Source organism: Tinamus guttatus, unplaced genomic scaffold (genome assembly GCF_059628265.1).
Source record: "Tinamus guttatus ecotype Peru unplaced genomic scaffold, ASM5962826v1 Tinamus_guttatus_pri_ptg000099l, whole genome shotgun sequence".
Classification (NCBI taxonomy): Eukaryota; Metazoa; Chordata; class Aves; order Tinamiformes; family Tinamidae; genus Tinamus; species Tinamus guttatus.
Window position 1 is genome coordinate 212,470 of NW_028288633.1, and position 26,260 is coordinate 238,729.

General features: G+C 43.6%; 1 protein-coding gene across 7 annotated transcripts in view; it reads left to right on the forward strand.

The window, feature by feature from the left end:
• The window catches only part of NRG1 (neuregulin 1), a 271,321-nt gene that overhangs the window by 87,312 nt on the left and 157,749 nt on the right, over positions 1-26,260 (forward strand). For 6 of the 7 annotated variants that reach the window (XM_088520825.1, XM_088520823.1, XM_088520824.1 and 3 more), the window contains exon 1: positions 17,259-17,774. The exons of the other annotated variant lie outside the window; for it this stretch is intronic. In XM_088520825.1, coding sequence (XP_088376951.1) covers positions 17,591-17,774 — 184 coding nt within the window. In that variant the 5' untranslated portion in view covers positions 17,259-17,590. Of the gene's footprint in view, positions 1-17,258; positions 17,775-26,260 lie in introns of those variants that run through there. 7 annotated transcript variants of the gene reach the window in all.

Genomic DNA, 26,260 nt, shown 5'->3' on the forward strand with positions numbered 1-26,260 from the left:
TCCCTAGGAGCGGGTGGCAGGAAGGGGCGCTAATATAACCTTTTAGCTCGACAGCATCAGTTCTACTTCTGTTCTAGCAAGGCAGTTAAGGCTTTTTCAGCAAGACTGGCTTTAGGTAGAAACAGTCCAAACAGTCACTGCAGTGCACTGTGGGCTAGCAGCAGAAGATGGCCCCACTGCGGCAACCTAGTTTTCTGCCGTTGTGCATGAAAAGCCATGCAAAATTCCAGGCTCGCTGCTCCACTAGGATTTGAATGGGATATTGTGAGACATTGGAGGTTGCTCCTTCCCTTCCCTGTCTCCCCTCCTACCAGCAAGTCTCTGTATTCCTGCAGAACTGAGTGGGGTAGTCTGGGCCCCCAAGCCACTCACACAGCCTGGGAAGGACAAGCCCACTCCGATATGAAGATGATGAGAAGATCCTACAAAAAGATTTGATCGGGTGATAGGACATACAGAAACACAGATAGATCATTTTTATTAGATGGTACATGAGTCCCATGTAGTGCTACCTAGGAATACTTACAAGGAAAAATAGTCCTTCTTTATTATGAAACAAAAACAATGCATACGTTGATTCAGATCAAAAGGGAATGACGTAAGACACAAGCAAGATCTATTTAATCTTGAGTTGAAATGAAAAGTGAATCTTCTGATTTTTTTTTTCAAAAATAAGCATTTTGTCTTTTACTGGTAAAACTTACAAACTTATAAACAAGAAGGTAAAAAATGAACTGCTTAATGCTTTTCTTGAAATTAAAAATTTTGACTTTGTGAGCATCATTAAATATTTTGTTGAGCTTTTTATTTTAAATATGGAGAAAAATATCACTGAAAACTAATTATCCTTATTTGATGTCTAAATATATACATAGTTATATGCAACTATACACATAGTTTTAAAGAGCACTTACTGCAGGAATAAGGAAGCTTTTCTTATTCCTAAAAATGAGCTCTGAGAGTTGCATCCAAAAATGACAGTTAATTTGCATGTTCTTCAATATATTGAGTTGCTCGGTTTCAGCCATAGAACTTCTAGGACAAGTCTGTAAAACTAATCCTGAACAATGCGTTGTAAGTTGCTATGTATGCAATATTGCATGTTTGACATCACCAAAATACTAAGTAAGTACATCAATAGAGTTTTCTTGATGCACATTTGCTGAAGAGCTGAGTGAAAACACTTCCTACATTCCATGTCACCCAACAGTTGAACCCATGGGAGCAGAGAAGGATCAAATGTGTATTTGTGATAACATATGTACTACCTGCATTTTAATTTCATTTGGTGTCTAGTGGGGGCAGAACATAGGACACAAGGGTGGTGTTGGAGGCTTTTCTCCCATTATCACCAAGGTTTACAGCAGGGGGAAAAGATCCTGTAAATATGGTCATGAGTCACATGACTTTATAGCATGTTTTGTGTGGGGGACCCTATAGTGCTGGACAAGCTCTTCCCATTTCAAAGAGAAATAAATGAGCGATGCTGCCTCTGAAAAGCCACGACGCTGAAATGTCACCCTGACTCTTGAAGGCCTCTGGCTTTCATGTGTTTTTCACTACTCAGAAAGCTGAATCTGTTATTTTAATTAATCTGGTGTATGAATAAATACAGCAATCACTGAGATCGGGAAAGAATGTGACTTATGAGGCTCTTTGCTCCTCTAACATCTTTTTTTTTCAGATGACACTATTGGTCTGATTTGGAGGAGCTCTGTGACCTTTCTGAGTTAATCTCTTAGAGCTAGGCATGACACAGAGCCTCGATAACAGGCCTTGGGGTTCAGCACAGCTCTCCAAGACAAGCTACAACACAAGGTTTGTTTGAAGAACAAGTCTTTAATTGGAACAGCTGATATAATAGGAAAATACAGTCATACTTCTAGCACACATGTTTTTCCAACTGTATCAGTTGTTCTAATACCAGACATTACCTCTCCCCACAATCCTGGACCCACTTGTGCCCAAATTCATCACAGTTACCTCAACAGTCCTACCCATCTGGTGAGTGGAAGTATTTCCTGACATGACATCTAATTTCTGTTGGTGGTGTGATCTAGCTCTTACTGTATTTTATCAGCTTGCATTTAAAAATTTGTTGGAGGGATTTTAATTTTATAAAGTCAAAAAAACAGAAGAAGTATCAGGGGAAAAAAAAGTCTGTACCGCCTAAATTCTGTTTCTGCAGCCTTTATAGTACGGTCTCTAATTATCTAGGAGTTTTCTTCCTTACAACATCTTCCTCATCCAGTGCAGCTCTTCAGAAGTCAAGGTTTTTCTTTAAGTAAGTGCCTTAGGATGAAACAAGTACCTACCTCTAAGCACGTATGTTTGAAGCATTAAATGATATTTTCCTTGTGCAGGAAATCACAGATTAATCCGCTTGCAGGAATGGGTCTCATGTAGAGTCTGATCCTGATTCTCTCTTAAGAGGAAATTAAACCTCACTTGTAAGAGAAAGGCTATTAGGATCTGGGTGAAAAAAATAAAAAGTCTTAACTTGGTAAATACCATTTAACCCACAAGATTTCCCATCTCCTGAAGTAAACCAGGATGCTAGTTGTTAAAATACAAAATTAAACATTATGTTGCATTATGTTGGAGATAAAATTAACAGGAAGGGCAGACATCTTTGTAAAAGGAAATAAATTGAATGGATTACATTCCATTCATCCTCTACAGCACAGCAAGAGTTTCAAAAGTTGAATGTGGTGCTATCTTTCTTGCTTCTAATTCCCAGACTCCTTCCTTCCTCAGAGTGTTAATCTAAGTTTTACCCCTGATATTTGTCTGCCGCTTCTTAGCAACAGAGTAGTGTTTTTTCCTTGAAGTTGAAAGTTGTGGATTTGGGCTTTTTGCTTGTTTGTGGGTTTTTGGGGGGTGTGTGTTCTGTAGTATGATGCAGAATGTTGAGATTTTAACTGGTTATAAATTCATTACAGTTCAATGCATCAAAAGTATTTCTTTCCACCAACTTGATTGGGTGCAGGAACTATTATGCAAAATGGCCCCTTTGGCTTCTAGTTCTAGGTGCATAGGACTCAAGAAAAATCCTTCTTTCATAATTTTTCGACTACACAAAAAGAGAATTATGTGAATTTATATACAACGTGTATAACCTTATCAGGTTATTTAGCTGCAGCTAGTCTGGGCTTAATTGGGGCTTTTGCAAAATAGCACTTAAAAGAGAAGGAAAGACGGTTAGACAGATGTCTGCACTGAGCAGTCAGGTGTGTTTGCCCCTGTCTGTGTAAGGTAGAGCAGCCCAAATGCTGCTTTAAATCATCTCTGAAAGTGCACTGGTGCTCAGAACAGGTGAAACACAGTTCTTCTGGGTCGTAGCACTGAAGGTCCTTCTCCGAGCTCAATTAAAAATGCAAGGTTAAAGGTTGTGTGTAACAAGTTGAAGCAATTATCACATACTTGGCCATCGTTCAAAAAATTGATATGCATGTTGTTTCCCTCCCCTGTGCCCTTTCCCAAGCCCAAACAAGATGTTTGCCAGCTCTACATTTGTAAGCCAAGAGATGAGCTACCGTAGTGCATGTGGCCTGCCAGGAGCAGGAGTTCTTGGCAGGGAATGGTGCCCATGGCTTTTATTACGGCGACTTCCCCTCAGGTTTTCTTTTCTTCCAGCTGGTGGAAAGTAGCTTAAAACTATCTTTGCCTCATACTAGAAAAATCTTATGGTCTGCAGTGTGTCAAAAATATGGGGTTAGTGCTGCAGGGTCCCAGCACCCTTCATGCAGCTGTGCCATAAAAACTGAGCAGGACTGGTGTCCTACTAGACACTCACAGTCATCCTTCCTCACATAGACAAGGAGCACGAGCTGTTTTCCAAGCTCTGGAGCACAGCCTCAGCAGCAGCACGACCTTTCTAGCTTTTTTTTTTTTTTTTTTTTCCCCTAATGGATTGTAGTTTTGAAATTCTAGGAGTCCTTTGATACAAGATGGTCAAGAAGACTTCTCAGTGGTTTATGGTGCAGGATGCAAAGTGGGAAGGAAGGCGTGTGGTTTTACTCCTCATCAGCTCAGTGTCTGCAAGCAGGTTGGGTTGGGGCTGGTAAAAGCAGGCTGTGCACACATACGTTGTACTCTAGAAAACTGTTCTTTTTCTTCAGCTTTCTTCTTTCTATGCATCAGACAAATGCACTCCATACTGCAGGCTTTATGTTCACAGTGCTTGAAGACATGCTACCAAGCACTGTGGAGGTTTCCTCAGCAGGGCTGTCCAATGGGCAAGTCTTCCATGGGCAACTAGAAAAATATCTATTTACCTTTGGTAAATAACACCAAAATCGTCCAAGTGCTTCCATGGTAATTTAGAGCTTTAGAAAGGCATAGAGACTTGGGTTCTGGAGGCTGGGAGCACATTACAAAGATGAAGAAGGCAGTAAACATTAGTGTAATATTTTTCAAGTGCCTTCCTCTATCATTCCAAGAGATCTATAATCAAGATGATTCAAAAGAATAGTGCTGGTGATACGTGGGCTCTGTCTGAAAGATTTATTGTTGAAATTGGTGGGCTAAGAACACCTCACCTCCCTAGTTTCCCATCATCAAATATAATAAAAGTAATTTCCAAGTTAGTAACAATATCATGCATATGGCGGATGAGGCACACAGGTCATGAGGTCTGTCACATACATAAAAATTTCTTGTCTGTTTGAAACGGTTTGGAGAAATTTGGAATAGTTCTTCTGTTAGTAATGGGCCAGCTCAAAAACAACCACACACTGTACATTTTGGATTTGCATACCTCTGTTCCTTCCATCTTTGCCATGATTATGCTGTCTTTATTTGCTCAGCTTACACCCTGCCAATCCTGTATTAGTCCAACTTTCCAAAGATTGTGTGACAGTTACAGAGATCATGCAAGAGTGTTTAAATTACATCTGGAGCAGGCATGCACAAATTTAAGCATGATCAGGTATTTGTGGCCTGGCTGGAGAACCCTTTCTCCTAATGAATAGCAGTTAGATGAGTAGTCCTGTTGACTTAAATGGAATGACTCATGCAAGCAGTGCGCATTGTAATTAAACATTGCTTGCACATAGGTGCAAAACCAAGAGGTGTATATGGAAATTCTCCTCCACTGAGTGTGAGCACCCAGCTCCTGAGCAGCATGAACAGTTAGTGCATGTGTCCACAGGCCTCCCTGTGGTAATGAGTCATGCCTCATCTGAGGCTTTGCCGGGAATAAGAAAGAGTATCTTTCTTTTTATCTAGCAGAGTCTATTGGTCAAAGTGATTTTTTTTCACCTGGGAAAACAGAAAGATTTGGAGTTGTATTTTCACTGTGGTAATGGAGTCATTAAAGCAGCCCATTTCTTTTGGCCATTCCAGGCCAATAGAAGGTAGGGGGGAAGGTTTGGAGATGGCAAATCCTAGGCAAGGATCATTCCGCTTCGAAAAGAGCGTTTCTGTGGGCAGCAAATGCCCTCGGAAAAGGCAGCAGTTTGCAGAGTTTGGAGAGAGCTCCGTGGCATGTTACTCCTGAGCTTGATGTCTTTTTCTCTCCTTAAGATAGGGACTAGAGAAGTCCAGTGGTTACTATTTTTATGCAGAAGGTTCAAGTTAATCTCTGTTTTCGCATGAGTATAAATGCCAAAGTCTGCATACATATATTTCAGCATTGAAATTATTCGCTGAATTTATGGCATTTCATTAGCATTTACATTATCTTTGGGCCCAGAGGCCCCAAAAGAAACCAAGACACTATTGTGAAAAGGACTTTTTTTCAGGTCTTTATCCAACTGGTTCTTGAAAACATCCAAAGACAGAAAATGCACAACCTGCCCTCCTGCCTGACTATCATGATGAGAAAAAAAAAATCCCATCTCCAGTCTTAACTTAACTAGCATCTCTCTTCCTGGCACCAGTCATTGCTTGTTTCCTGGGATCCCTGTACAATTCTGTAGAAACAGACAATTCTAAAGAAACAAGGCAAGTTGGATCACAGCAGAAGGACATACCTAGCCCATATAGAGCTTGCTTAACTGGGATCAGAATTCCACCTCACTCCGTATCATGTCCTTGAGACCAGGTCATAGTGATGTAAGAGTGAAAGGGTATGGAGGTCTGTACTGGCACTTTTTTGGAACACTCACCTGGCTTCCAGAAATTTGTGTCTCATGGGTGATGAGTTTATATTTTAATAGCTCCTGAATCATTTCTTTGTCCATGAGTTTATCAGATTGTTTCTGAATCCATGTAAACTCCTGCCATCCACAGCATCCTGTGGCAATGTGATTAGTTAATTGTCATATGAAAAAAACAGCTTCCTTTCATGCTTGAAAATTTCAGAGTTTGTGTTGGAAACCATCACTTTCTGTTTGTATTAAAGCTCTTTACTTGAATTAGGGGAAGCAGTGAATAACTCCTTAATCACCATCTCTGTTCAATACATGTGGGATTCACAGGATGCCGACATGCATCTTCTCATCGCTAGGATTCATCCTGTCAGCCACTAGAGTTGCCTTTCCCTATACCTTATCCAAGTAGGGGTGCCCTGTACCCTCTTAGGTAGGTGTTTGCACAAGGACTGCACAGGATTTTCAAACATACAACTGCAAACTGACAGCTTGTCAGAACTGACTTTTTGTATTGTCCATCTATTTTCTTCTCTTTTCCAAAGGGGTCTGAGTTTTCTGTTTTAGCTGAGCACTAACCATGTTGTGTGCAGGGCTATGTATTTGAACCTGAAGATCTCATCCTGAGCAGGAATAATCCACGCAGATCTTGTCCTCAAAACAGTCAGTGAGGGCTTTTTCCCCCATTCTCACCCATTTATCTCCACTCCAATGTCCTGTCCATTCAACTAGGCCAGCTTCCAGGTATATTCCATAGAGCTGGTTCATTGCTGCTCTCATGTGACTTCATCTCTTGTCCAACATACTACAAACCTTGAACTTCATCAGAGGATACAGCTTGACACCAACAAAAAAGAAGTGTTTTGTGCCCTGAATGAAGACCTGAGATAAGATTGTGTTCCACAGATTTCTGGAATAACATTTTAAAGACCTGACATCTTTATGATTCTTCCACAGCTTTGAACAGTTTCCCTGAACAAATTGCTCCATCACATCATGCTTGAGTTTCCACCTCTGTTGGATAAGAAATTTATAGTGACTCCTTAAGAGCCAGGAATTATTCCAGATATTCCCAGGGAATGGTTTTGAACGAGACTCTTGAGGGTTAACATTGTCATTTCCTTGGTGGTTCACAGAAAGCGTTCACGGATGTTAGAATTAACTGACCGCGTAAAAACATTGGTGACTTAAGAAGCTGACTCAGATCACCCCTTTGTTTAGACTTGTCTATAAATTCTTCCAATTTTTGTTTGCTGAGAACAAAGAAAAATTGCTTTAAATGTAACCACAACCTGTGGCCATAACGTGCAACATCTGAGGGATGGGTCAGATTTTCTCTTAGGTGAGTGGGTGCAGCTTCTGATGATGGTTCACAGGTTGGCCCAGGAGCCTCAAGGCTGTGAGCATTTCCTCTCTGAAAGAGAAATTGGTCTTTCTGCGTAAAACAGAAGATCAATTCCACATAATGCAGAAGATCAAAAGATGTGGTTTAAGAAGGCTACGGGCGCAAGATGATGAGCTGGAAAAAAATAACCTGGAAGAGTGGGCATTTGCTGAAGGAATATACAGGCTCATACCAAGCAAGAGGAAGGGCATACAAAGGAAAAGTTTCAGCATGGCCCGCAGTCCAAAAATACTGGTGATTACAGGTTTTAAAGTACCACTCCAAGCAAATAAATAGAAGATAACAAACCCACGAGAGCAAGAAACCTCTCCATCCAAGTCAAAGTTTTGCACGTGCACGGCAGCAGGTTGGAGCCCCAAGGGACTGAACTCCCTGTGCATTTCAGGCACTATGAGCACCTGAGCATCCCCCAGTGCACTTTATAACAAGGCAAAAATGCAGATGTGTCCAAAAATGCAGATGTGCCTGACCAGACCACGTGCTCAAGGGCAGGCACAGCCAAGCACCAGCGTTAGAGAAAGGGCACCTGCATGCTCGTTGCTGATAAAATAGTGCCTCTGGGGCACGGGTGTTTGGGTCAGTCCCTTCATTGCATCCACCCCACACGGATGCTCGGAGAGCTCGAGCTGGGGTGTGTGTGTCAGTTCAGCCCCAAGGGAGATTGCAGCATGCAGCCTCGCTCCCTCTCGGTCCTTAGCCTACCAAACCTGCTAGCTTAGCTGAGATAGTACGAAAAGATTCTGAAAAATAACATTTCAGGTTCTGAAAAATATCATTTCAGGTTCTGAAAAATATCATTCCAAACTAGGCCTGACTCACCCCATTATTCAGAGGGAAGAGTGTTTGCATTCAATTGCTTTGTGAAACCTTAAATATTTTAATTTTGCTACAGCAACGCATGCTAATTAATTATTCTCTCCAAACAAGCTCAGTTTTTTTTTCTCTAGCTCTTCAGCACTATATTCAGGATACTTACTCACTTATTTTTTTGCCAAAACACTGGAATCTGTATCAGTGTGACTTATTATTTTCTTGAGGTGTCCCTGACCATCAGACACTTCATCAGATTCTTTAATATCTTTTGCATCCTGTTGCTGTAGACAAGTTGTGCACCTGCTGGACCATCTGCAGTTGCAGACTGCAGTTCGGCCCACGCACACAAGAGATTTCCTTATCCATTACTTTACACTTACACTAAATGGTATCTGTCTGTACAGAAAGGCTCTAGCGATGTTTCTCAAGAGGGCCAGCTCAAGACATTTCAGAAGTACGGGCAAAACTGTATTTTTGGCTGCCACGAGCACCAAGGACCTCTAGTGCTGTCTCCAGAAGATGAGGGAGTGCTCCAAGGAGTCTGCAGGGCAGCATGCTGATGCTGTCCATCTTGCACCTGGGAAATGGGAGGTTTGGAGACAGGAACGAGTGCAGCGGCACCAGTGAGTCTAGCTTATCAGGACTGTAGCACAGCCAAAAAATCTGTGGGACTACGGTCCTTTTCCTGCCAATTTTTTTTGCTTGTTCCCTTGCTTTGTCACATGTTCATTTCTTCTTCATGTTTATGGAACAGCACTACCAAGACTTGCTCCAATCACCTGTCAGTAGCATAAAATTATGTTTTTTTCTTTTTTTTCTCTTTTTCCTTCCTTCTTTCCTTCCTCCCTCCCTCCCTGTCTTCCTTCCTTCCTTTGCCATCCAACTGGGGAACAGCCTTTACAGATACCTCTGTAAGTTTATTAGGCAGTCTGGCAAAACATCCAGGAGTCAGGTGTTCACCGAACTCCCCAAGCTATGCATTCTTGGAATTATTTTACAGTCTGAATTCTTGGCAGTGTAAGCTCAGAGAAGAATGCTTTTGGTTTATTTGGTTGCAGGCATGATCCTGCACCACTGAAAGCTATTAAGTCCAATATTGAATGGGAAGACTTCTCTTCAAGCTCCTCAAAGTCCTAGGCACTGCAGGTGTTGTTTTAGTAAGTCTTAATGGATCTTCATGGAAGTGTGCATTCCCCAGACACATCCTTCCTGGATGACTTTCCAGTCCAGGCTCACAAGATGAGTCCTCATATTTAGTTTTCTTGGTCATTTCCCATGGGAAACTAACAACTTCTCAAGAAGCTTCACAGAAATGGATCTGCCTGGTTTACTCTCTGTAATAGCTGCTGATGACTAGAGACACTGAATACCTGCTTGGTGTGAACATCTCCTTTCCAGTGCACCTCAGAACATCTTGTGGCTCTTTTGACCTTCTTCAAGGTTTCACCAGTAGGATTTGTATGACTTTGTCCTTTTTGCTCCCTCTCCTAGTGGGAAGCTGACTTGTATTTACCTGTCTGGAGATGAAACACAGGTAAAGAATAAGCAGATAGGCCTTGACAAGGAGTATATATTGACAACAGTGGCAACTGTCAGTCCCACTTGCATAGTCAAGTTCTGTTTCTGTTTCTAAATGTCCCTCACCCACCTGAGGAAAAAAAAAAAAACAGTGCAATTTAGGCGACCAGCGAAGTATCTGGGGTGGTGATTCAGGATTACCCAGCTCTTCACAGTGGCTGCAATGGACAGTTCAGGAGCAAACCAACAGATTAAATGGGCTTGCATAAATCAGTCTATCAAAGAACTACACATAGCGATCAAATTATCAAATAGCGATTTCATATTCTTCCTTATAACTGACATTCTGTGGGTTATTTATGAAGAGGAAAAAGGTCCAAGGATGTGAAATAACATGTTCACTATTCATTTTAATTCAGAAGTAAATCTGTAGAAGGAATTGCCATTACAATACAGCCTTTTCCTACTCAGTGAGGTGATCCAACAACTTCCGCTGCTTTACTAGCGAGCTGCGTAGGACTAGTACATTTAGAGTAATCGGATTCCTGTCTTGGCTCATTTTTGAATGTTTTATGAGTCAATTAAAACCACTTGAAAGAATTTAATGACATAGGCACCACACATTTTATTTCTTGACAACTGAGTTCTGCATTGTTTTCCTAGGCTAGGATTAATGAACGTTTTCAAAAAACTTTGCCCTAAAGGGAAGCACCCAGATCACAACTATTTGTATTTTAAAGCACTGACACTTGGCAACCAGGGTACTCCTTGTAGGAAGTCTTCCGTGATCCAAGAAAGCCCCACAGATACGTGCATTTAGGTTTTCATGTGTGCTAAGCACTGTGTTCACTGGGATCTGTGTGGCCCTGCAGAATCTCCTGAGACTTTTTGTGTGGTTGTATATGTATATGTCTGTATGTGTGTGCTGTGGGGAGATGGGGACACTTAAGGATTTGAACAGGGTTTTCCCCAAGGAGTATCTTATGAAAAGTTTTATCCGTTCAGGAAGTCACACCACTCCGATGGTATCAGAATAGTCACCGTGCTGAGGGTCTCCAGCACAACTCCCCATGCAGATTTCTTTTCCAAATGAGGAATTGGTCAGAACGGAGAAAAGCTATTCGCTATCTATTTTAAACCAGTATTCATCTGGAAATAGTCACATTGTGTTAAGGCCAGATTTTCAGGAGTGCAAATCACCATTTCCATGGACTTCAAAGGAGCCATGCTTGTTTTCCACCCTCAGGGATGTGACCTCTGGTTTTCTCTTCTACTTTTATGCTATGTTCACTATCTTCCTCGCCACTCCTTTTTGCCAAACAGATCTATATTTAGTTCTTTCTCTGATATTTTTACACTGCATTCAGTTTTCCTACCTCCACCAAGCAACGGATAATACCTCCATTAGTGATTTCACAAAGCTATGAAAACAAACAGACAAAAAAGACTTTTAAAAGTAACTCTTAAACTTTAGTTAGACTTTTAAAATCTAACTTTACTCTGTTAAGTCTCATGGTAATAAATACAGTTTGGTGGCAGGATTAGTTTGGAGTCTAATGCTGCAAAATAGAGAAGCAGAAGAAAGTGACAATGAAGGTTAAGCTGTTCTAATGGTGATAGAAGGGCCGGCCAAAGGATTTAACACCGTGGGTTCATATGTGTATGAAAAGCAGGAAGAAAAAGTGAGTTGACAGAAGAAATGAGTTGACTGAATGACCTGGTGCAGGTTTTGGAGATGTGGAAAAAACCTTAAAGCTGTCATACCCCACGCACATTTGAAAAGAAAAAGATGTGGTACTGGGACAGGGATTAAGGAAAGAGAAGGCAACCAGAACGCTTTTCCTGTAAACAGCCCTGAAACGGTACTCACAAACAGATCACTGAAGTCACCACTTGCTTTGAGAAATGCACTGGAGCCCTGGCCTTATGCCTTTGTTAAATTACATGCAAAGGAAAAGAACACAAAAATAGTCCTCCTGGATAAAACTAAATGTCCATTCACCTTAATATCCAACTTCCAGCCGGGAACAGAAGCTGACACCTAGGGGAGACACCTACAAGGGTGTGTAGAGAGTAATTCTGGGCTCGTGCTCTCATCGCCCATCTCTCAGCCAGCCCCTAAGATAAAAGCAGGGCACCCAAGGGTGGTTTTTGTTCACTTTCTCCCCCCCTGCAGCTGGCAGGGTTCAAAACAGACAAAAATGCAGTTTTTGCTCTGGTCTGTCTGCAGTCAATGCCCCCCCACCCTTCACCCCGCCCACAAGTGCACAGCATTTAAGGCAATTTCAAAACTTTATTTTTTAAGGCTTGAAATAACTGGATTTCCCTGGCCTTTAATTTACCACTTGACTAGTTTCCTATTTAACCTTTCACTTCAATCCCTATTTCACGGCATGAAATGATACCCCTGCACATCGTATTTCTCCTTTTGAGGCAAGCCTACCAAAATTATCTTCGGCTTGGATGTGATGGGAAGTGCATGCCACTTTCTGAAACAAGTCAGTGAAAACAGCATATTAGTTGAAAGAAAATTCTCAGTGAAAGTTGCAGCTGAGAAACTTTGATAGGAGAAATGGCATATCAGACAGGTTTTAACTGAATTTCCACTTATTTATAAAGGCAAAGGCGTGAAAACTTTGTAAAAGAACAACCAAAGCCCCATTTCAGGAAGGTACCTAAGTCTCTGTCTAGCCTTAGGGATAGGAGTTGCCATAGAAGTACTCCTGGGCTTAGTAAGACGCCCACTAAATCATGGATTGAACTAGGGACTCCAAAATTAATCACGCAGGCTTCAACAGCTTGAGCGGAACAGTCAAGACTCACTAGCTGAAATAGTAAGGAGATATATTTCTTATGTGGATAAGTCACAGCAGGGAATCTCACCACTGGTTCAGACTTTAATTAGGTACATCTTAATTATCTTGTTGGATGGAAGCCTAAAAACCCTAAAAAAACAAGGCTGGAGTGACACTGCCTGCTCTCCAACAGTGTATTTAATCATTTTTACTAAGGATTAAAATAAGAAGAGTTATAGGGAGAGGAAGCCCACGCAGAGAGATTCTTCACACTGCATGTGACATATTTTTGTTTGCTGCTACACATGTGATTTTGTGGACCGCAAAAGCTGAATCATGTCAGTTTTGAATTAACTATAAATGTGTGGATGTGTGGATGTGTATGTATACACATATATGCACATACCTACGTGTAGAGTAAATGCATGAGGGAAGTCTCATCCTTTGAACTTATTTAGTCTGATAAAGAAATCCTAGCTCAGATTTCTCCCACTTGAGAAGACATTCACCACCATCAAGCTGTTAGTGCAGATTAAAAGAGGAGTGATGTGTCCCTTTTGCCTTCATTTTCAGGTGCCATCTCCTTTTCTCAGGTGTTTTTCTCTTGCTTTGGGGCCAGAAAGGTATTTCTCTACAGCAATGACTGTAGAGAAGATCTCCACCGAGGTGTTTTGCTTTATCATGAGCATTTCTGATGGGGTGGTTTGGGTGGGTTCAGCAGACATGACTTCTGCAAATACAGCTGTGGGGAGCCCATGTGCTGAAGTCAGGACCCTGCTTTGGTGACCCAGCCATGCAGAATCTGGAGCTACCAAGCTGGGAGCTGTTACATATAAATCCCTGCTCAGTGTGTTGATTGCACGAGAGACAAGTTAAGCCAATATGTGCCAGCTTCCTAAAGACAAGAGGGTCCCCGTTGAGAACACCAGGGCAATGGGGATTATCACACTTAGCCACTTAAGTTTTGTCTATGGTGAGGAAAAAATCAATCTGCATCCACAACAGATGTAGATTTAAAGTGAATTTGTTAAACCATATTAAAACTCTGTTTGGGCATTTTCAATTAGAAGTGGTCTTAATGTGATTAGACTTAATTAGTTTCCCAAGTGAATTGGGAAACTGAGCTTAATTTAAGATGCTGCAACCCTGGATGAGAGGACCTACCCAGAAATTGAATGAGGTTTCAATATTCACTTTAAAAAATTAATTTGCATTCATTTCCATGAGAGTACATTGTGTGGATTAAACTTTAGTCAGTGGAGTCACAGCAGTGAAGTGAGAGAACTGTCAGTTCTGTTGGCACCTGAGGATTTTACCGCCTTGTGGGTCTGGATTAAACAAAGGCTGTCAAAATTACTCCTTGTAACAGATTTTTATCTTCTATGCTTTTTCTCTCTTGTTTTTTCTTTTCATGGCCAAGTTCCTGGTTATAACTGGTGGTGATGTTCAGCAGCATAGTAGCTGTTACGTCTGTAGAAACAAGGAGCCACTTGGGCCTGGTATTTTTTTAAGATAAAGCTTATGCTCATTAAATACCCAGACCTATTTGTCTTTCATCCCTGATCAAACAGCATCAATACATTGCCCATTAATGTGACTAGCAGTTGGTGACCAAAAGACCCAGAAATTTCTGAAGCAATGTATACTAAAGTGCCCATTTTTCCTGATTTTGCCGTTTCCGCAACTTTTGCAAACCAATTCTGTTGGCAAATCAGATACTCTTGGTTCTCGTTTGTAGCATCATATATACAGACACATGTACAAACAGCTCCAAAATGTGCCATTTCCTGAAAAGCGACGTTAGTGAAACGTCATCACCTGTTATAATTGCTGCTGTTGCCAAACACACTGGTCGGTCAGTTTGACCTTTAAAATGCTGTTGGGATACTTGTACATAATCAGGATTTGCATCTTCAAAAATGTCAGTAGAACATAAGTTTGTGTTGTCCTGACTCAGCTGAGAAGATGTCAAAGATTTGGTGTTTAGCTGCTGATGAAACTTCAAGTTCACCTTAAGACGAGAATGTATTTTATTCCCATCTATGGGAAAGGCACATCTTTATCATGGACTTCTACTTACGCTGATGTTTCTTGATCTTTTACTGCCTTTAGTGAAGCCGCAATATGTGGTTTGATGTTTATGCAGATGTAGGTCCAAAATTCTGTTTGTCTTCATTGGTCTAAAGGCATACTAAATGGAGAGAAAAAGCAATTGAGTAACCTGAGAATAGGATTAACCACTAACTATATTGATACAAGAACTGTTTTTTTTTTAAACAGTGCAATTTTCTGTAAAAAAAAAAAAAAAACAGCAGCCTCAAAACACTGCATACCCTTCTGGTAGGGCACTAAACTCTCAAAGCAGTTGTAATTAAGCTGCCTTTGTATCACCACTGTATTTGTGAAGATGAGCCCAAAAGCAGAATAAAATCGGGTTGTTGAAATTTTACTCAACTGTTCCTTACACTGGAGCACTCTTTATTTATTTTTGTTTACTGATGAGTCTCTTTTGCCCCACATTCCACAAAGTTGCTTAAAGTGAGCTTAAAAAGAAAAATTAGACTTAGTAGACTTAGCAGCATTTTGCATTCACTTTGCACTGTGTAAATAATTGCAGAAAGTGCAGAGGTTCAGTGTAGCAAGTTTACCAGCAGTGATAGGAGCTTGGGCATGGATAGGCTTTTTTTTTTTTTTTTTTTTGCTTTTTTTTTTCTTACTGAAGAAGGTGAGATGAAGAGAGCAAGAGATGAAACAGCGAAAGCTCCACAAAAAGTTTGCACCTACTGTCCCTTAGTGATTGGTGGGCAGCTCCCCTCGATCATCCTGTGATAAAATGATGCACAGGGGAGTTTGGCTTCTGTGCCCTTGAGATCTGGTGGTCTTTCCCAGGTTGTTCAACATGTCTGAGATATGGTTCTTACTGCACTGAAATGCGGTCCATGATTATTTCCCTCTTCCTATAAAGGTCCAAGTGCCCTCTGGACATGGAGATAAAAAAGGGCTGAGGCCTGTAGGTGATACCATGCTGGAACAGCTCCATATATTGTTTTCTGTAGCTCATCTAGTGAACGCTGTCAGGAACACGCATGGCCCCAGGGACCACAAAACCACCAAAACACCAAAGCCACCTCTCCACATCTTCCACTTGCCTTTTGCTCTTTACCAGCACTCTGCACCACGGGAATAAACCCAGCTGCTGATGTGATGTTAAATCAGCCACCATCAGCTCTGTTGTAGTATCTCAGACAAGCTTCAGTGTCCGGAGCGGTCCCCACCACTTTCACATCATGGTACCTAGGACTAAATCTCGCCTAAAAGAGTAGGTCTGCTCCTGGGCATATTACCTCAGGTTCCTATGGTCATCTCACAGTACTGGACCCTCAGAAAGTGGCTCCTATGTCCTGCTCATTGTGCCCCATCGGCGATAGCTCCCTAACATGATCATAGGATATCAGTGAACTCAGCCTGGAGGTCATGCTTACCTCAAGCACTTGAATTCTGCACAAAACAAACAAAAAAAACAAAACAAAACAAAAGGTCATATCCAGATTAGTAATAGTGTACTTGGCTGCCCAGGCAGTTTCTCCTTATGTTTTGCCAAAGCGTGCTCCCTCCTAGCTGAGTAGTGACCTCTTAAGGAGAAAAGCAGCTACTGCTGCCAGGATCATCCTCCCTGGCCATGGTCTTCCTCACCGAGGTTGCCTTTTTCCCCCCGCCTAGATTTTTTTCCCCTTCTCAGCACATTGGAGAAGGGATGTCATAACCCTGGGTGCGAGGAAATTCAAGTGCAGGTCAAGTGCGCTGAGCAACAGGCATCTTCTGCGACTTTTTGCACCAAAATAATTACACCCAAGTCTCTTTTCATGATATGATGCAAATCACTGAGGCTGCACTACCAGGCGACTTTGCACACTTGCTTCTTTGCCTTACTGTTTCCTGATTAATGCTGTTTGCCACTTTCAATTTACAACAGAGTCATAGCTTACACAGGTATCTGTCTCTTTAGGGTTTTTTTTTTTTTTTTTTTTAAGTCCAGATGCTAAAATTGCAGTATTACTCCAAAAGCTTCTTGCTCTGGGAGTTCATTGGGAAAATTACATATATACATAAATATATATATATATATAAAAGCTAACAGAAAGAAGAAGATCTCAGTATTTATTGGTTTTATGTTCTTAAGGCTTGCCTTAGAAAAGTTTTCTGAATCTTTTCAGTCAAGTAACACTGGAGGAAAATAAAAAGTTCTATAGCATCTTTTGCGCAAGGTGATCACTGCAAATGCTTTTGCAGCCTAACAGACACTCAAAATAATCTCCTCAGAGTCAGTCACTAAGACCTGCTAAGTAGGTATGCTAGTTTTAGGCTCTGATCCTATCCGTTTTTCCATGTTGCATGGGATTTCCAAACCTACAGGATTCCTCTGTGAGGTTCTGAGCAATTCATGGGTTATTATTTTTTTTTTCTTTTTTCCCTGCAACTTATCGGAGAATCCCGTTTCCCGCCTTAAGCGCACCGTAATGTTTAAGAGCAGCCCCCGAGGGCAGGGGGGATCCCGCAGCGTTCCCCCCCGTGGCTCCCCCCGCCATGTCCCGGCCCTGTCCCGGTGCCGGGTCCGGCGCCCTCCGCGGACCGAGGCCGGGGCCGGGGCCGAGGCCGGTCCCCCCGTCCCGCCCCACGTCCCGGGGCCGCGCAGGCTCCTCCCGAGCAAGCGTGAGGTGCCCGGGGCGGGCATTAGCGCGGCGTGTGCGCAGGGGGTGTGTACGTGGGCCGGGGTTTATTATTATTACTGTTAAGCAAGCAAGGGGAGGAAGATTAAAAAAAAAAAAAAAAAACAGGGAGGGAGGGAGTGAAGGAAAAGGAGGAGGGACGGAGGGGGTGAAGAAGAAGAAGGAAAAAAGCCCGCAGAGGAGTTTCCCAAAACTTCCGAGCAACTCGCCGCTCCGGGTGGCGGCGGCGGGCGAGGGACGATGCTGGAGCCGCGGGCGCTGCGGGAGGCGACGGCGACGGCGCCGGGGGGCGCCGGGCCCACGGGCGCCGGGGCGGCCGAGAAGAAGCGAGACGGGCGAGGAGGCAGAAAGGGCAAGAAAGGCAAAGGCTCCGGCAAGAAACCGGCCCCGACGGAGCAGGAGGAGGCGCCCGGCGCTGCCACAGGTAAGACCGGCAGCAGGTGCGGGGGGCGGTCCGGCCCGGCCCGGACCCACCGGGACCCGACGCGTCTGGACCCGCACCCCGGGCGGGGGCTGCGGGGACGCGGCGGCGGGAGCATCCCCGTGCAGACCCGGTCCGGACACCGGAGCTACACGTGGATGCAGACCCCGGAGTCGGATCCGGTCTCGGTCCCGGTGACTGGACCCAGATGTGGAGGCGGACCCCGGACCCGGACCGGGTCCTGTGTCTGGACGCGGACCCCCCGGACCCGGACCCGCGAGCTCCGTGTTCGGGCGGCCCTCAGTGCCCGCCGGCGCCGGTGCCGGTCCGGTCCTGCCTCCCTCCCTGTCTCCCCTCGCCGGCTCCGGAGCCCCGAGCGGCTCCCGGCAGCTGTTGCTCTCGCCTGCGGGGGGGATATCTCCCGTGACAAAACGCGTTTGCTCTCCCTTCTTTTCCCCAGAAAGCACTTCAGCTGAGTTGGCCAAATGACAAACTTTCGGGTCAGGTATCCTGCCCCGGGAGGAGGCTCTCCCAGCTTGCTCCTCAGGGACGAGCAGAGAGGACTTTTCTCTCACTTAGCAGCACGTGTTGTTTGCCCTATGCTCCCCTCAGCATGAAGTGCAAGGATTCCTGCTGGGGAGACCCTCATCCTTGCTAGGGACAAAGCTAAGACTGACCCACTGGTAGGGTTTCAACTCACTCTAGTTACTTGCTGTTTCTATCAGCTGGACACATCTCAGGCAGGGTCCAGACTCCTGAGTGTTGTACAAACACACGCGAGTACGTGATGCTTTTCCTAGAGAGCTTGTATTATGTCACCTAGTTTCCAGAAAGCCTAGGTGTGCGTATGTGGAGAGATGCACTTTGCTCTTTGCAAAAGTAACGAGTAACTGGAGTTGCCTATTACTGTCTTTATTTGATTGAACTCTTTGTTGGTTGCTGTAGTGAGTTTTAAAAGAAGCATATGAAAAGCACAGCTGGTTAGTGGTTGTTGGGTGTCCTCCCCATCCCCCTTTTTGTTCTGATAAAAAGACAAATAGGCAGAAGACCCCAGAAGGGCAAAACTCTCTAAACACACCAAAGATAATTTTGCTTAGTGCATTGTGGATTAATATGATGCCACTCTGGACTTTAGTCATCAGCTCTCAAGGAAGACATGCATGATTCAGCAGTGGCAGGTATCCCTTCAGGCTAATAATCTATGCAGGCCAGTTCTCCCCAGCACATCCTCTCCTTTTCTGCCCCGCAGAAGGAGACACATCTCACCCAGCTTCTGCTCAGCTTCAGGTCCATCAGGGAGGTTTCCCTTACTATACCAAGTTATAGGAAAACTCTAATTTTGGCCTTCTTACTGTCCCCTTTTCACTCGGTTATTTTTTTTAATGTATGTAAAGCTGCTAACCATTGCCCAGCGCAAGCACTGTGAGCCTCTCCTGTGAAAAACTAGCTGCTTCTTGCAAAACTAAAATCTCTGGCAAATCTACCAGTGACAGCTGGGCAGCTTGGGTGTTTCTGTGCTTTTGTGGTTGATACAATTAAAAAAGAAAAAAATGAAGACAGTGGCATGTTGCGGGACTTGTGAGAGGAAAAGCTCTGTTGAGGACATGTGCTAAAGGAGAGGGACCTTTCCTGCTGGTACATGTTCCGGAGGCCCTCCGTGTCCACCCTGTTCTTGCGGGAGAGTTTTCCTTCTCCTGCTCCAGGACAGCTGATTGTCTTGGGCCTTGCATGGCCTGGAGGAGACAAGAGGGTCTCGGACAGCCGGGTCCTGCTCCATGCCTGGCTTGGGAGGCTCCAGGCACCTCTTCCTGGGTGCTCAGGTGAGAGGAGCCGGAGCAGCTGAGCCTGGAATATCCACATGGGTAAAGTTTGTGTATCCGCGGGAACTTAATTGCCAGTCCTGGGGTGGTATTGTCAGGTCTGCTGCGGTGAGAGTTTTGCTTGCAAAGCTGAACGGTGGCAGTGTTGCAGCTTGACTTCCACCAAGGCACAGTTCAGATCAAGCCAAGTTCGTAAGGCTTTGGTAACGCATTGGAGGGTTTGTGTCCCTGCTAAGTCAAAAATACCACAGTGTTTGTATTAGGGAAAGTTTTTTTTTTTTTTTTTTTTTTTTTTTTTCCAGCAGTGCTTGCCTCAGTTCCCCAAAAGGAGAAGGACCTGCAGAAGCACTTAATTGGAGAAAAGGCGCCTGTGCAAAAATGCCAGTGTGTTTTTGCCAGCATAAAAGTGTAACGCCCTCATCCATACCTGACATTACTAGTCAAAAGTTTCTTGTGTAGGCAGGAACGGAGCATTCCTCTATCTTATGTAATAAATATCCTACTCCTTCCAGGATGAATGCATGTGGCAGGCAATTTGTATGTGCAGTCAGCCCATGTACAGGGTTTACAGGTAAGGCGAATCAAGGAGAATCAAATACAGCACGACACGTTACCATGTGCTTGACTTGCAGTCAAATAGTTTTGGATAGCAAACATTGCATTTATGTATTACACCTAATTTGTTATTTAAAGATATCTTTCTGTTTTAGGGGAGCTTAGAACAAGGTGTGATATTCTGGAAGAGGAAGATCAGTAGTGTAACATAGCAGGGGAGTAGTTTCACATTTCACGCAATGGGCTTTTATTCTCTCTGTTCAGGCATGTTAGAGCTTAGGTTAGTCACTGGGCTATAAGTATTGATCAATGCTTCAATAATCGAGGATACAATGAAGGCCTCACTGGGACAACGTTTTCTCCTTTTAGCTAAAACAGTTTTTCAATAAAAAAATGAAGCATTGTCATAGATGCTCAACAGTTGATGTGTTAGGAGTGTGAAGTTTGAGAGGTCACACAACAGCTTTGCTTTTTAGTTACCTGCTTTCCTCAGGTGAAATATGTCAGGAATGGCCCTTCCCTTGATTGTGTTTCTATCTATCAATAATTTGTGTGCTCTCCTGGTCTTCCTTCTATATGAAAAGCAGCCCTTACACCCAGTCAGCAGTTTTAAGACCTGTGCACCAGCAGTTTAGCAGATTTTTGGTTTTTTGTTCTGTTGTTCCTCTCAGCTGAGTTTGGTGGTCTTTGACTGTCAACGCAGTTCACATATCCTTTCGGTCCTGGGTCTGGAGGCATTATTTTACTGGTGATTTGTCATCAGCTTCAGAGTCAGCTTTACAATTTTAAAAAGTGCACAGGTACTTTCCTATCTTCTCGTATGACTATTCTGAGAAACTCCAGAATACATATTAGAGAAGAAATATATTCAAAGAAAAATTGTAGTAGGCTTGGCCGGCTCTGCTCAGCTGCACAGTGGCAATGCAGGAAAATATCCTGCTTTTCATTGACTGGGTGAGTGATTTCAGGGCTCAGTAGCAATAGTTTGAGGAGGGCCACATTGCTGTGGTTTATTTGTCCTAGAGTTGAGGGAAAAAAATCCCTCCACACATGCACACATACACACTTCCTTGAACAAATTCCTTGCTTACAGTCCAGAGTGATTTTATCTTCCTTCATCTGTGTGCCCTAGACCATGATAAAAACAGTGGGTGATAAACAGAGGAAAGCGTGTTGTGAATTGACAGAAGTTTGCAGCTTTTCTCCTGGTGATTTCATTGACCTGCTATGCCAAATGAGCATGTAGGGGGGCAGCAACCCTGCCAGCTGGGCCTCCTGAGGCCCAGCACATCCCACCGGGATGTAATGCAGGAGACGCTGATGGTATCGGTTGGATTAACCCCTCCGTAGTTCTGTAGCATTGGTAGGACAAGCAAGTGCCGGTGACAATCCGGTGCAAAAAAACAAGAAGAACTTTGAAATTTGATGGGAGAGCTGGGAGCCAGCCATCATTTCAGTCAGCACTGTTCATCACAGGTTTGAGGAACATGCATCTATCTCCGCAGAGACCAGAGAAGGGGCACTAGAGTCATTGACACAGATGGTAACAAGCATCTCCTGATAACAAATTTTGTTTAAACTTAGATTAAAGGCCAGAAGTGGCATAAGGAAAAGCACAGTGTTCAGGTGAGATGAGTGTGACTGCACATCACCGCTATTTTCATCTGGGCAGAAGGCCTGGGTGATGAAGAAAGTAGTGGTGCTGATCGTGTTAAAGATCGAGGTTTAGTTCAGGGCTTGATGAGGAGTATTGAGAGTTCAGTCTAGAGCTTTCAGAGTTTGATTTGAAGCTCAGCATTAATAAAAAGAGGCCAGATCGATATATGGGCATGATTTGGGAGGGCCTTGGACATGGCAGCGGGAGCTGCAATTTCTGGGAGGAGTCATCCATTTCTAGAGGAACGCCGTGGCTTAGAAGGAGTGACAACCTGTGGGCGTTTCCAAGCCAAAATATTAATGTGCTGCTGATATGCCTGCACATTTTTCTGGAAGGAAAGCAAAGCCTCTCCACCTGTCTGCAACGCGTGAATGCTCCAAGCATTCCACACGATCTTCAGAGCAATTTTGAGAATGGATCTTTTAAAAAGCATGCGAGTGTGTTCATGTTTTGTGAATAAATGAGATTAGTCACTATTCAACCTTTTTGGACTTAACGCTACAAGTACTACTTGACTGTAGCCATGGGAATGCAAATAAAGTCGTGAGGACATACCAGTATGGTTGTCCAGTAAATACTGCATGTGCATAGAAAGACATTCCCCCCGTCTTCCAGAAACTATTCTGAACTTTGTGCAAATATCGATACTGGGGCAGGCTGAACTGATTTTTTTTTTTTTACCTTGGGTATTGCAATGCCAAGATCTGCTAAGCTAGTTGGAGATTTTAAAACATTAATGTCTGGCAAAGCTTGTGAACTGGTGCTCAAATCTAAGTCCATCTCTTTGCAATTGTGGGTTTCTCTTCTTTGGGTTCTGGAAAATGACTAACTGAACAAGAAAAAAAGAAGTTCAGAGAAACAGTTTGAACTGGCTTTTTAAAATAAAATAAAACAGGATTTTACAGAATGACTTTTCCGAGGGCTTCAGCATTCCCTATATTTGGGACAGTTCACTTCTCATCTCCTGTACAAAATCAAAATCACTGACTTTTCAGAGCGCATTTGGGTTGCCGGGTTCACGAAAGTCTAGCTACCAGAGTCACAGAGAAGCTGCTGAGCACCTTCAAAAATTAATTTTACTTTAGGGTTCTAAGTGAGAATTTATGCCCCTGGAATTAAGGAGAGCTAAAGTACTAAACTGTGGAAAGCTCTCTCACAGGCATATCTTCCCCTCCTCCTCAGTCCCTTAATCTGTCCCTAAGCATCCGTTAGCCCTTTGAGGCAGGTACTTAAAACCCTGGAGCAAAACAGAGAAGAACAATCGCGTCGCAAAAAGTTCTGGAAATGCTATGAATTCTTACCAAATCAGTGTTTTGTTAACATTCCAAAAGTAACAAGAGTGAATGTGACTTTTAACAGTACTGATAGTTTATCATGTTCCGTTATGATACAAGAAAACAAACCAAGTGTCAATATTTTGTGTGAGTCATTCTAGCTGCACAAAGAACTGCCTGAGCGTGCTTTAAGTGTTTGAGTTAACCCTAAGCTACTGCCTCTTAAGCCCTGGCTGGGAGGGACGGTTTAGGCTTATTCCAGCCTGAGGAAACTTACAGGGAAAAGCCAGCATGGGAAGAACAACGGCATCAGGTCTGCACGCAACAAGCACAGGGAGCAGAGCTGAGGCAAAATCTGCTTTGGAGTTTTGTTACAGCTGTGATGCTTTCACCGGGGCACCTAGGGAAACACGGCAATAAAAATAACAGTAAATAGCGCAAATGAAAAAAAAAAAAGAGTGAAAACTAAAAAATAATGATAATAAAGTTTTTGCTTTGGTGACCTGAAGCGAAAGGATGAGGTGGTGCCGGGAAGAGCCTGGCGCTGCCGTCGGCAGCCGCGAGAGGGTGCGCGGGGCGCGCTGCGGTCCGGGCACGCCGGAGTCCACCGATTCTGTGCGCTTCTTCCTTCCTTTTCCTTTCTCCTTTCGCCTTTTTCCTTCTTCCTTTTCTCTTTTCTCTTTTCTCTTTTTTCTGTTTTCCCTTTGTTTTCTTTTTTTTCCCCCTATCCTTCAGCTCTATTTGCATTTTACAAGCAGCCATGATCAATCGGGGAGATCAGCAACCCTGATATATTGACAGACTAGGGGGCCTCCTGAAAATGAAAATGTGGGGATTAAAGTGGAGGGAATGGAGCTAAGATGTGCTGAAGCTCAGTGCAACCAAGGTGCAGTAAAGGGGCAGAGAAGCTGTGAGAGAAACTTGTGCAGACGGACACATGCTCCGCTCCAATGTCATGTAATATGAGTACGAAAAAGTTCGGTGTCTGGTCACAGCAATGTTCTTGAAAATGCATTTTTCTTCCATTCCTTCTTTCTTTCCTTCCTCCCTTCCTTTCTCCTTCCTCCTTTTTTTTTTCTCCCAAATATTGCTTTCTTCCTTTCCTCTCTCACTCCCTTAATCCTTTCCACTCTTGCTTGTTCCCTCTTTCCTCAAACCCTTCTTCCTATCTCTCCATCTTTCCCTCCTTCCTTCCTTTCTTCCTCCCTCTTTCTGTCCATTTCTTGCTTCCTCCTCTCCTTCTTCCCTTCTACTTTTCCTCCAGTATACTCCCTTTTTTCCTTCCCTCTTTTCCTCTTTTCATCCATCTATCCTTCCCATTTGCTTTGTTTCTGCTAATGGAGACAAACAACATAGGGAAAATAAAGCAAGAGATTTTTATAAGGTACAAACAGAGAACATTAGTGTAATGCCCTGCCTGGAGTAGCTGTGGTGCTTCTCGTGTCTCTTCTCTCATTTCTTCTTGTGTAATATCTTTGGAAGCACAAGATCTGGGTGGAAATCACCCATGTTATGAAGGTTGCTCTGCTTGATTCCCCCTCACCTCTGACAGAGGGTCCAGGGACTTCAGAGGTCAGAGACTGAGCGGGTGACCCTACATTTTGGCTGATGTAAACCCAGTTGTGCAGGCTCATCTGGGCGTCTTTCCTCTTTCCCTGTGTGCATCTGCTCCTCAGGCTGTACAAGCCACTCATCCCTTCCACCCCTGCGAGCAGCGGGAATCCAGGCTGGGCAGTTCGGGAGCGCTCGGTCAGGTTGAGCCTTGCTCCATGGCTTTTTCCAGCCATAACAGCTTTCGTCTCATCCCAAGTTAACTGCATGCCGTGTCCTATGTCTAATGGTTAATCCCTTTGAAGACGGTCACAGGAGCAGGAATGCATATCTGAGACGGTGTAAACAGCGTCCCAGTGACATCCAGTTGCAGAGGACATTGACAGGAGTTGTTCCCGCTGGAGGGGCTGCCAGGAGAGTTAATTTTCTTAATGCCGTATCTGGAGACTGTGTGTGTGAGACATTTTAGCAGGATTGTTGGCTGCTATAGTGACAGGCTCTTTAGCTTTCCTTTGGGAAAATGCCCTGGACTTTGAAAGGGGAAAAGGAGGGGCTGTGCTGTCAATTCTGTATTACACCTGTATATGGAACAGCACTAAAAATTGTTCTGAGTTACTGCATTATACTTGGAATAGATGCCAGGAGACAAAATAGGGCCAGTAATTCTGTGAATGCTTTTTTATTATTATTATTTTTGCATGTAGCCTGTACTTGGACCAAATGCACGGATGTTACTTGTTTCATGAAAGTGCTTCAGGATATGACTGAAATATGTATCCTTCAAAGTGTCCTCTGTAAAAAAAGCTCAGGCTAAGAGCAAACCTAAGAGCCTGCATGTTTAACATTGCCTAGATCACAGTCAAATCCCAGAACAGAATTCAAGATTTCTCACCTCTTTCTACAAACTACCCTGATCCTTGATGTATGACATTTCTATAGATAAGAAAAGAAGATACAGATGACACGAGCCAGCCTAGCTCATGCCCTATTCTTTAATGAGACCCCACCAAAATCCTTCTCTGGTATAAAAAATGAGTTTTGTGGAGGGCACTGTGCTAATTCGTCAGTGAACCACACCAGCTTTTCAGCCATGTCCTGGCCAGATAGAGAAATGCACAGAGCTTTTCCTGGGTAAGTTAAGTAGGCTTTGGAAAAATGAACATAAAAACATGAAAGCCACAAGTCAGACCCCTTCTCAGTGAGATTAGGCTGGCAATACAGTGCACTAAAAAGAGTGTTCTCCAGGGGAGAAAGAATAGAACTACTAACCCACAGATCAGATTAGATAAAAGGCCTTGATTTTGAAAGTGAGAGCAATTATGTATAGGACTTGCCTGGGCACGTAGAGGATTTCCTGTCGCTCACAGCCTGGGAGGCAAGGACTGGTATGTTTTTTGAAAGCTACTCTATAGCTCAACGAGAAGCTATGGAATGAATGCAGAAGTTACTGGGTGAGGTTTTTTGTGTGTGCTTGGCTTCTAGGCCAACCTCCTGCACAATTTATGGCCAGACTCAGTTTTGTAGGGTCCAGCTGTTGATACGTTTGGGCTCGCATGGTGTGGGTGGCACATCTGAGAAGGTGCTGCATGTGTGCAAAAGGCTAAGTGCAAATGCTGGGTGGCAAAAGGAGCT